Below are 12,147 nucleotides of genomic sequence, written 5' to 3' on the forward strand. Positions count from 1 at the left end.
CTGAAAAAAAAAAAATGCAGTCAGAAGTCAGTATCACTAATAGCTTAAACCAAGCTATTAGTTAATACTGTCAAATCACCTTAGAAAACAAAAGTTTAGTTCCTTACCAATTACATTAACATCAATTTCTCCAGAAATTCCTTTCACAGGATTTTCTAACTTCAGTGTATAAATGCCCTTGTCTGGACGTTCACTTGGAGAAATGACAAGTTCAGCATAGGCAGATATGGTTTTCATTTTCACACGGTCCCCTGCTTCTAGTACTTTATCTCCAAAAGACCAGGTAGCAGTTGGCCTTGGATAGCCTGTGCTTGGAACCAGGATCTTGATTGGGTTCGGGACGATAACTTCCAGACCATCTTTAAATGCACTTAAATCCATTGTTGGTTCAACTACCAAAGAGAAAAATTAATGAGTTTCCAGTACTATATTTAAGTCCCTGGCACCCCCAAAGTAGCTGGGTGCTGTTCCCAAATCTACAAATAAAATGTCCACTTACCAAATGCATCATCAGCAGTTAGAGGACCAAGGATTTCAGATGGATCTGAAACACCAGCTTCATTTTCTGCAGATACTCGATATAAATACTTATTTCCCTTTTGTAATCCAGTAACCTAAAATGATGAATTAATATTTGTAAAAAACATATAATTTAAGTCCATAATCATATACTGACTATTGTTTTTAGATACATGTGCCCTACCTTGTAAGTCAGTTCAGGGACAAGTTTCTTATTGCAACGAATCCAATTATCTTTTCCTTCTTCACATCGTTCAATTATATAGCCCAGTATTGGGCTTCCTCCATCTTTCAGGGGAGGTTCCCACGTGAGCTGAACTGATGACTGAGTCTGATCTGAGGAATTTAGGTTCACAGGAGGACTTGGTCTCTCTGCATTGGAAACAAGAGTTGGAGCATACCATTTAATTCAGTAACAACTTATTAAGACAATGTTGTAATCATTTCTATCCTCCCCATTTAAATGCCAGTTTACTGAATTCACTGGTTAAAAGTGGGCATAGTCTGGATTTTTACAATTTTGTTCAGATCTTTCTGATGTTCTTCCTTTTCATTAACTTATTTAATTTGATTTATTTTAATGGATAGGCTTCATTTCTAGATTTAATGGAGAATTATCCCCCTTTTTTGATGGGCTTACCAATTGGATCGGCAACTTTGACGAAGGGTGTGGCTGCACTTGGTTTTCCAACTCCAACTCGGTTTTGGGCCCTGACCCGGAAACTGTACTCCTGTCCTTCCACCACGTCAGTGACAGTTGCAGACAGGTCTTCAGCCCTTACTGTCATGGCAGTTTCCCACCTGATAGAGGTCTTGTCCCTTAATTCAATGACGTAGTTTGTGATCTCGGCACCTCCGTCATACTCTGGTGGTTCCCATGTGAGTGAGACACCAAATCTATTCACATCTGTGATCGCTACATTCAGAGGAGGCCCTGGAACATCTGGATTTCATCGCAGAAGAAAACATGGCCTTTAGGTTATCTCAGAGATAAAAGCAAAGATAAGCTAGGTTTCAATTTACTTTACAACTTCTTACCATATTTACTCCTTGCTTCTACAGGGTTGTCAGTTTCCACTGGTTCACCAGTGCCGACTCTGTTTCTTGCACTCACACGGAACAGGTACTCGACTCCTCCTTTTTGTAGTCCAGTGACAGTAAACTCACAGCTGTCTGCACGGTCAGTGGCCAGAACCCAAGTCTTTCTCTTGATGTCACGTCTTTCAACAACATAACCTATGATTTTGCTTCCACCATCAGTTAAGGGTTCTTCCCAAGCGAGGCTCACTTCACCGTCAAATGTTTCTGTCACTTCTAAGTTACGTACTGGCCCAGGAACATCTGAAAGTCACATATACATTTTTTTTTTTTTAAAGTGTGTTATCACGCTGTTGGTTGTGCTTTGCCAGTTAAGTGCAAGTGATTCAAGGCCTTACCAATAACTTGTAAATTGATGAATGCTTCTGCTTTCCCATGTTTGTTCTGAAGCACAATTTTATACCTTCCTTTGTCTCCTTTCTTGGCTTCTAAAATTCTGAAAGAAGTTTGTTCAGCTGTAGTATCAACCGTTTTTGAAGAGAGGGGTTCATTTTCTTTAAACCACTCAGCTTCTGCTTTTGGATAGGCATCATAGGGCACCACCATTGTCAGAGGCTGGCCAACATCAACCACAAGGTCTTGGTCAGCCGTCTTGATTTTAGGTGCAGCTAGAGAGAAAAAGAACATGTGAATGCTTTTGACTTATTTATTGTAGTCCAGTTATGCCACAGCTTTTTTGCTATGTATTTGTTAGCAAATATTGGTTATATAACCTTGGAAGTATTATCACAGTATCTTTACAGCAGAGAGCATTAGCTGACTTAGAGTCCTCACAGCTTATTTGGCAAATGATCAGACTCTGAAGAATACAGGATTAAAGATAATATGAAACCATATAAATTTCCATTTATTACCAATAATGGTAACAGAGGCCTAAATATAGTGCATCAAATATGTTTTTTTTTATATAAAGTAGGCATCTCATACTTAGTTCAAGATAAACCAGACAAACTTGTTCTTATGTACAAGAGATATATTAATGACTTTCAAAATGCCAGCCTATAAGGATAACTTGGAAGCTTGGGTCAGGATGAGAACAGACCTAAGAGGCCCCACAAGTATTTCAAAGTAGAAAAAAATGGGGCTGGGTTTGCTGGAAAGACTCTCAGGGCAATAGGAATTAATTAACTCTAGGAATTAATGAACAGCTACCATGTGCCAGGAAGTGCTCTAGGTTTGGGGATATAAAGACCAATGCTATTGATTTTCTCTCACTCAGGACCCTTGGTGGTAAGGGAATCAGAATAGTTAACATGTGGACAGGGCTTAACAGGAATAAAAGGCTTTCACAAGCATTATCTCATTAATTAACTGAAATGTGAAAGAGTGTCTGTGATACTGAAGGCTATTTGAACATAAAAGAAGGGGGCATACCTGCCAGTTCAAGCTTGGCTCTGGCTTCTTTGTCTTTGGCAATAAATCTGTATTCACCCTGGTCTCGGGGCTTAATATCACAGATCTGTAGCCTGTGTATCTTTCCTTCACTCATCATCTGGTGTTTGTCACCCTGGACAATAACCATGTTATTTTTAGCCACTGGACTTCCACCTTGTCTTTGTTGAGCTCAGCTAAAAAGACAACATCAGCACCAGGGGCTTCAAGGATATCTTGGGGAGGCCTGATGATCTCAACAGGGATTTCTGGAAAAAAAAAAAAAAAAGTGGAATAAATACAGACATGTTTGTGTTACAATTTACAACTTTTAAAAGCTGGCACTAATATTAAAATCATCCTTTCCCTTAATTTGTACCTTCCACAAAGAGTCTAGCCCGAGACCTCCTGTCTTCTACTCCACAAGCATATTCACATTCATCATCCAGCCTGCAGTCTTTTATAATGAGTCTGTGTACACTGCCATCTTTTTCAAATTTGTATCTAAAAGAAGAGTTTGAATTATTTGTTAGTTTGCATAATGACCACAAATTGCCAAATGTGTGTGTATAGCTGCAGAAACAGAGATTGAGAAGCTGTCACGTACTTTTTGCCCTCTTTGATTTCTCTCCCGTTTCTGTACCACTTTACATTTGCTTTCTCTCTGGAGAGCTGGCAGGAGAAGACAGCATCGTCAAACTCAGTGACGTCTGGTCTTCCAAGTGTTCCACAAATTCTGTAGGGGCTTCTATGATGAGAAGCTCAGCAACAGATTTATCTTGTCCAGCGGTGACAGTGTATTCACCCTCATCTGGGAAGCCACAGTCTTTAATGATTAGAGAGTGCTTATATTTATCAATTCTGTATAAAACACGGTTGTCAAAAGGCACCTCTTCTCCATTTTTGGTCCATTTGAGTCTTACGTTGAGACGGTTCACCTTGCACCAGAATGTGACAGATTTCTTCTCCATTGTTTCTATATCTTTAAGAGGCTCAACAATCCTAAGGTCTTCCTCTGTTGGAAAGGAGAAGAAGAACGTTGACTTTAATTGTCTTCATGGTAGAAATTGACCTTAAAAATCTCTAATGCCATATAAGTGACTTACCTTCTACTATCAGATTGGCTGCACTCTTAACATTTTCACCTCTGTGATTGGTCAGAGACACACTGTAGTTGGCTTGATCATCCAGTCGTGCATCTCTAATTCTGAGGGTGTAGACCAGGTCTTTTTGGAGAATAATGTATTTTGAACTATCAAAGATGGCTTCTTCATTTCTGAACCATTTGGCTTTGGCACCTTCAGTATTGACCTCACAGTTAAAGACAACTTCTTGTTGTTCTTTCACTCGGGTATCCTTCAGAGGTACTATGATCCTCAGTTTTTCTGAAAACAGTCAACAAGATTTTATAGTATGAAGAAGGATCAAAGGGGTACATGCAAATACAAGACAATCCAAGAAGCACAAACAAACTTACCGATTACTGTCAAGTGGGCTGCTGCTCTGGCAGCCCCAACCATGACTACATAAGTGCCCATATCTTGTAATGTGGCATCTTTCACAACTAGGATCCTCTTCTTGCCATCAGCAATGATGTCATATTTATCTCCAGATTCAAGTGTCTTATCATCTCTCTTCCACTGGACTTCAAAGCTTTCCTTGGATATAGAGCAAACAAACTCTGCCTTTTCTCCTTCAAGTATTTCAAGGTTTTGAGGCTTTGAGATAAATTCAGCAGCAAGTTCTGGAAAGAAAAAGTTGCAAGATATTGAAAACTTAAGCATTTGTATCTTAAACATAACAGGTATGACTTTTTTTTTAACAATAAAATCATATTCATTGTAATTTTCATACCATGTACTTTGACTTTGCCATCTGTTCGAGAACTTGGGAGTCGGCAGTTGTAATTGCCAGCGTCTTCAAGGTGGGCATTCTGAATGACCAGGATTCTTTTTCGTCCTTCAGTAAGTATTTCGTATCTTCCTGTTTCAATGATTTCTTCATCCCCTTTATACCAAGTCACTTCTGCTCCAGGCTTGGAAACTTCACAAACCAATTTTATAGTGTCTGTTTCACTAACCTCAATGTTGGCAAGATTCTTTGTAAAGACAGCTTCTTCTTCTGCAAGAAGAATTTATAAAAAAATTGAATTAAGCTGTAAATTATTTTTTTCCCCAATACATATACATCTGTAAAGAAAGACTTCAGTCTTACCCAGGACTGTCAGCATGCCAGAAGTTCTCGCTGTCCTTACTTCACAGGAATATTCTGCTTCATCATCCAGGAGACATTTGTTGATGACAAGAATGCGGACTGCTCCCTTAGAGATGATGTCATATTTTTTGCCCTTTTTAATTTCAGCACCATCTTTAAACCAGTGAACCTGTATTTGAGATAAACAAATACCTTTATCACTTTTCTTTCTCATAGATATCCTTAAGATAAACCATGATCTTAAGCTTTTCTAAAATCAGCCAATAAGATTTTTATATTATAAAGAACCAAAGTAGTAAATCCAGCAAAACCCAAAAAAGTAAGACCTTCTTCAGTTATTGTTAGGTGAGCAGCTGTGATACTATTATCAATTATTAAAAATAATGGGACCATATGAGTTTAGAGCTGTAGAGGGCTTGAGATCACCCAGACCACCTCCTTTGTTTTCCAGATAGTGTGAACTGGGACTCAAGTTGCCTTGCCAATGGTAGTTAAAGGCAACCAGGAATACTTAGTTGAGACTTATGAAATTGCTGATATTTGATTGCTTTTAACCTAAGGAAACAGCAATTTCATATGGCTCAAATTAATAATAATAAATTAATAATAATCGTTCATCTAAAAGTAAAGTGATGATTAGAGACAGGTTTGATTCACTTTTTTTTTCTTTTTCATTTTGGCTAGACCAAAAGTAATCTGACAAAACAATTTAGCAACCATAGAATCACCAACCTTGGCATTTTCTCGGGAAATTTCACACTCAAATCGAGCCATTTCCTTTTCTTTAACTGAAGATCGGTGAGTGGTCTTAAGAATTCCACATGAGGAGCTATAAGAGAAAGTCAGAATTCAAATTGAGGTTTCCAGAAATTCACTCTGACATTACTGAAGTGCGTATTAAGAACAAGTGTGCCTTAGAGTTCCCTTGTGGCGCAGTGGAAACGATCTGACTAGGAACCATGAGGTTGCAGGTTCGGTCCCTGCCTCGCTCAGTGGGTTCAGGATCTAGCGTTGCTGTGGCTGTGGTGTAGGCTGGCAGCTGCAGCTCCGATTCGACCCCTCGCCTGGGAACCTCCATATGCTGCGGGTGCAGCCCTAAAAAGACACACACACACACAAAGAACAAGTTAGCCTTTCGCAGGCCTTTCCATCTTAGCAGGCTATAGCTGACTTTGATATCACTTGGAACTGCCACTCAGGTGTAATACTTTGCATTTTACATGTCTCTGTAGTTTTCATAAAATTTGGCATACTATATGTCCAACTAATTCTATCTATTGATCTGTTGATCTATCTATCCATCCATCATTGCCAGCTCAGTTCTTCTGAATGATAGCTGTAAGAAAAATCTTCATTGAAGCTTCTCCAGAGTTGAAAGTTGACGTTGTCAAAGGAAACACCCAATAGCAAAGAATCATTATCTTATTTAAGGCAGGCAGCATAATTTTTGAGAAATAAGAATTCAGTGATAGTGCATCTTGAAGAGCTATGATCAATCTGCAATTAAAAATCACATACATTCAGCTTTTTGAGTGTGGGTTAGCTTCAAAGTTGTACATACAAGTCAGGCATAAAATCTGTTAGTGCAACAAAGCAATTAAGTTTTGTTTTGGTTTTTCTTTTTAATCTCTGGTTTCATTTCTCCAGAATTAAGTTGTAGATGCATAGGATTAGAGAGCTGCCCGCATGCCCTTCCTTCTTTCAGGGCTCCTTGTGAGTGCTTCCCAAGATGACCCTTCTTGATCAGAGAGATTGTGGGATACAAGTGCTGGTTAATAGGCTTGAAGATATTCTCATTGTAGATGAGCCTTCTTGGAGTGGAGACAAAGTACATGACAAAGGGAAGATGGTGGCCCAGGAAGCTACTCTGTCATAAGCTAAAGCAGAGCAACCACGAAGTAGAAGAATAAAACAGTGCAAGATGCCTGGACATACAGTCACATCCACTATGAACTGATGACATGTGAGAAGCAACTAAGTCAAATGGCAAATACTGCACAAAAATAAAGATACACCCAAAAATGTTATTGCTGGACAAATGAAGGAATGAAAAAAAACATGAGCTAGCATGTAGGATTTTGAACAAAGACATATTTTTCACCAGAGGAAGAAGTAAATGCTAAAAACCACTCGTGCTCTCTTCATTCATAGGACTTAAAGCATCCAGGCTTCGCTCCATCTTCTTTTCCATTCTTATTCTCAGAGGCAGCACTGTGTGCATGGGCTTTATCACATTACAGCAGACCTCTATTATGCTCCTATTCAAGCTGAAATTTCACGCTCATTTTCTAGCGGTTTCTCACCTGAGAATTCATTTTCCTTCCAAGTGGAAATTGCTTTCATTTCCTGTCCTTTTTTTTTTTTTTTTTTTAATTATGACTCCCTTCTTTTTAAATTCAATTTGTCCTCATCTGCATCAGGATATTCCTGCAGTAGGCTTACCCCATGTGGACAAAGAGCACATCTGCTCACTACAGTGAGAAGCATAGCAAAAAGTGATCAGTCTGCCTTGCTCAGACCAGATATAGTAGAAGGACCTTTCTCTTTTTTTTAAACATATAAAGGACCATGTTATGTCAGTATCAATACTGTATGTTGTGAAGAAATGCAGTTAGGCCAAGAAGGGCGTGCAGAAAGTGGTTTTTTGGTTATCAAAGAGTTGCCAATGAAAAGTCCTGTGTAGGAAGAGTACTTACGCACGACGTTCAGGTTACAGGAAGTCTTAAAATCCTTAGCATCACAAGTGTATGTTTTAATATCTTCTGGGGTACAGCCATGTATGATAAGTTTTCTGACTCTGCCATCGGCAACAATTTCGTACTTCTTGCTTTTGAGAATTTCTGTTCCATTTTTGAACCATTTCACCTTAGCATTTTCTCGAGATACTTCACACTCCAATACTGCAGTGGCTTCCTCTTCGACCGTCTGGTCCTCAAGAGGCTTAGTGAATTCAACTGGGGGTTCTGAAAGAATCGTACTCAATTAGCCAAGGTAATTCGCCTTTCCTTCTCCCAAGAGTTTTAGCACCTCCTCAACTTTCCTCTTGGATCGCCAGGGCTTTTCTGTTTTTAAGGTTCATTTGTAAGTTTTGATTCCACTCAGATGTTTTCCTCTAATAATGATGTTTCATCATTATTTGTATATACAGAGGAAAAGTGTTTTTCAAGAATACAACACATCAAGAAAATAATAGCCAACTCTTGGTTAAGTAAGTGATAGATACCTAGTTTGATAATAATTCTCCCTATAGCTATTTGAGTGAAATTTAAAAAGGGGAAGGAGAAAGGAAGTAAAATCTATTGTAGCCAATTTTAGCTCTCTCTTTTTTTTAATAGTCTGTGAATTATTTTGTTAGGCCAAGAAGTAAAATTAGACTTTGTTATTTGTTGAATTTTAATGATCTGTGGTACTTATCATATACAGATAATTGATAGTTGGCATTATTTATGACCCTCTGCATTATACATGTTTTCAAAAATAAGCCATGTAATTACCTTTCACAAAGAGGTTGGCTTGCGTTTTGAAATCTTTTGCTACTAGTTGAATTTCTCCAGCATCTTCTAGCTTTACATCCCTCAGAGTAAGTGTATGAACTTTTCCTTCTGAGCGTGGGACAACCTAGTTTTTTTGGGAAGAAAAGTGCCGTTTAAGAATATATGAATGGTAACCAGACTTATCATGGTGCTCATTTTGAAATGTGTAGAATATAATCAAATGGATAAAAGAACTTCAGAACTAGTTAAAGCAGGAGGCCACTGTGATCTTAGAATATTGAGACAAATGCTGCCATTACTGTTAATTTCTGGGTGATAATTTTCTTGTTGTAAATGCACCCTTAAGTTGGTTTGAAGGGGTGTAGTTGGTAAGAAAATAACTTGTCAAAAAGAATACACAGTGTTGAGAGGGGCCATCATTAGGTCCCATATTTGTGGCTTGTGCAGTTGAAAATCAGGCCATAGACAGGGCCATCCTGACAATAAATTATAAGACAAATGGAGGTTCTAGTCACATTATCCAAAATTCTGTAAGACACTGTGCCCTGACTGATTTTGCACTGCTGCAGAGGCTACTTACAGTTCAGGATAATATAAGTGTTTTTTTGTTTGTTTGTTTTTGCTTTTTAACCAGTGGAACTGTTTATTATACTGGTATAAAAGAAAAGAGTCAGGAATAAAGTTTCATATAAAAAATTTTCCTTAATGAAGAGCTGGGCATGGTCATTCATATAACTGCATTAATAACTGGGAAAGGCCAGGAGTTCCCAATGTAGCACAGTAAAAACGAATCCGACTAGTACCCATGTGGATACGGGTTTGATCCTTGGCCTGGATCAGTGGGTCAGCGGTCTGGTATTGTCATATAGGTCGCAGACGCGGCTCAGATCCTGTGTGGCTGTGGTGTAGGCTGACAGCTGTAGCTCTGATTCAACCCCTGACCTGGCAACTTCCATATGCCACAGGTGCAGCCCTAATAAGCAAAAGAAAAACAAAAAAAAACAAAACAGATGGTCACTAGGATAACGTTGTAGGAACACAGCTCCTTATCCAAGGACATAATGCTTGAATGGGGCACTTGTTTTTGTGATGACATTTCAATATAAATTTTGAATTTAAAATTCAGACTATGATTCTGACTATTTTAAAAAGCACCTTAGGTTCTGATCCACCAACATATATATATCTTACCTATTAACACGTCATTTTATCAGTGAAATTCCTGAGGCTACTCTAGAATATTGTTACCAAGACTTAGAACACCGTGGTTCTCAGGAAACAGCTCATATACAGTATGTGTTGATTAGGTTAAAAAGGGGCAAAAAACAGCTACTTTATAAAAAGAAACAATAGTGTGAATACTGAAGATTTTTTGGTAGATTTTGTAAAGATACTGTTAGAGATTATCTTTTAAAAGATTGTTAACTTATAATGGAAGCATATTGCTATAATACAATGAGCACATGACTGTCACCAAGCTATTAAAGTCTAAATACACAATAATCAATGGCCATTTAAGACTTAGCAGTCCTTTCTTGGACTGATGGCCAAAGGGGAAAAAAAAAATCTCATTTTTGATATTTTCTCTTTTGATTTCCTAGTCTAATAATGTGTTTTTGTTTGACTGGTATCATTTTTGGAGGCTAGACATTCATTCTGTAAAGTGAAGATGAAAGGCCTGAATTACATTGATAATAGCAAGTTTGTTCTGATAGATTTAATTTAAGCAAAAACTGCAAAATGTAATGAAATGACATTTCTTCACAGTTTATACTTAAGTTCTTTTTAAAAAAGACATTTAAATAATATATAAACAAGTTCATAAAAGGCTGAAGTATTTTGAGTGGCTAAAGGATTAAAATTCCTATGCCAAGAGAGACACAAGAGGCCCTATAAAATTATAGTAAGGTGATCCTTTCTAATCTGAGACAAAAAAATTCTATAAGATTACATATATATGATTATAAAGTCTATAAGATTTATATATATAAATAATACGTACTTATATATACAAGAGAAATATTGAGATTTTTAGGACTCTACCTTTCAATTTAAAATAATATAGTTTTTAGAACTAATATGACTGATCTTTTAATAAAAAGTTCTTAATTTGAGCAAAAGATACTTAGCAGTAAAAGAATGATACCATTTGTCCTTTAGCCTTGTTCTTTTATTCACATCATGAATTTATAGATCTAGAAAGAACTTTGAAAAGTCAACCAATTCTCTGCCTTTAGACATGAAAGCAATTAAACCTCACTTAACTGGGCAAATGAGTATTTTAAAAAAGGAAATTTGGAGATGGTGATGCCGCCATTACCCAGTTTAGTATTTAGAAGACCTCACAGTGAGGTCTTCCTCTTATTGAACATAGGACTGCTTTTTCTATCCTTAGTAACGAAGATCACTTGGTCACTATTGTCTGTATAACAGGCAAACTTTATCTCCCAGGGAGCTGTTAACCAAATTACCCCTTAATTACTTTGGTAGAAGTGGTAGAGTATTAGTGTTTTTGTTTGTTTGAGAATAGTTGTTCAAAGGTAGTTTCCTTTAATATTTTAATCACCTTTGTGGCTCTTTGCTGTTAAACTTCTAAAATTATATTCCCATTCATCTTAAAATTTTGGTTTGCTTGATGCTACAATATTTCTAAAATATTGAAAAAAAATTGACATTCAACAATATACCAATTGATGCTTTATTTCCAAACCATGTTGGACATGTTCTATGTATTCTTTTTCAAGAATTCAAAATTAATAGCGAATTATTAAGGTAATTTAGACATACATTATTTTAGGGGACAAAATATATAGCTCAATTTGGGTAAATTGTATTTTGGGTCTATCTAAATAATCACATCAGTTTTTTCTTATGGGTAAAATCTTGGGGGAACACTGGCAGCTGTTTTCCTAAAATTTCTTAAAGTCTTTTTGTTCTGAATAAATATGAATAATCACAGAACCTTTCTTTCTTGCCAGCACCATCAGTTGCACTTTAAATAGTCCACTTGCATTCCAGAATTTGCACAGCTCGTAGCACTTGAGGATTAAAAATAGCTCTGGAGAAATGCTTGAAGAGCAGATCTGCCTAGAAGTTATCTCAACTACTTGATCAACTGCCTGAAATGGAATTCCATCCTCTCCTCTTAATCCCCTTATATGCAGAACATTAGACAGCATGGAGAGAATTAGCCACAAAACTTAGTCCATACTATTGTTACCCTGTCTCAAATCAGAAAGTCTTTTTGATCCTTCTTGTCTTCTGGTTGATGAAACAAATTATCATTGACAACTAATGAGTGTTTGTTTGCCTTTTCTTCAAAAAACTAAAATTAATCATACTTAGAATTTCAATTTCCAAGTCAATAAAAACAGGTTAAACCCAACACAAATGAGAAGAATCTACAATTTCAGCAGAAATCAGGCTTGAGTAGGGAGGAGAATGGGAAAGG

At 37.2% G+C, this 12,147-nt stretch overlaps 1 protein-coding gene across 1 annotated transcript in view; it reads right to left on the reverse strand.

Moving 5' to 3' along the window:
* TTN (titin) overlaps window positions 1–12,147 on the reverse strand; it is a 274,368-nt gene that overhangs the window by 90,317 nt on the left and 171,904 nt on the right. The window contains 19 exon segments of the mRNA XM_021075901.1: window positions 108–392; window positions 500–614; window positions 704–891; window positions 1,160–1,462; window positions 1,558–1,860; window positions 1,956–2,225; window positions 2,992–3,147; window positions 3,150–3,257; window positions 3,368–3,492; window positions 3,596–3,695; window positions 3,698–4,003; window positions 4,095–4,373; window positions 4,466–4,732; window positions 4,843–5,109; window positions 5,203–5,371; window positions 5,935–5,990; window positions 5,993–6,031; window positions 7,899–8,165; window positions 8,697–8,820. Of these exon segments, the coding sequence (XP_020931560.1) occupies window positions 108–392; window positions 500–614; window positions 704–891; window positions 1,160–1,462; window positions 1,558–1,860; window positions 1,956–2,225; window positions 2,992–3,147; window positions 3,150–3,257; window positions 3,368–3,492; window positions 3,596–3,695; window positions 3,698–4,003; window positions 4,095–4,373; window positions 4,466–4,732; window positions 4,843–5,109; window positions 5,203–5,371; window positions 5,935–5,990; window positions 5,993–6,031; window positions 7,899–8,165; window positions 8,697–8,820 (3,727 nt within the window).

The sequence above is a fragment of the Sus scrofa genome, chromosome 15 (genome assembly GCF_000003025.6).
Source record: "Sus scrofa isolate TJ Tabasco breed Duroc chromosome 15, Sscrofa11.1, whole genome shotgun sequence".
In the NCBI taxonomy this organism is placed as follows: Eukaryota; Metazoa; Chordata; class Mammalia; order Artiodactyla; family Suidae; genus Sus; species Sus scrofa.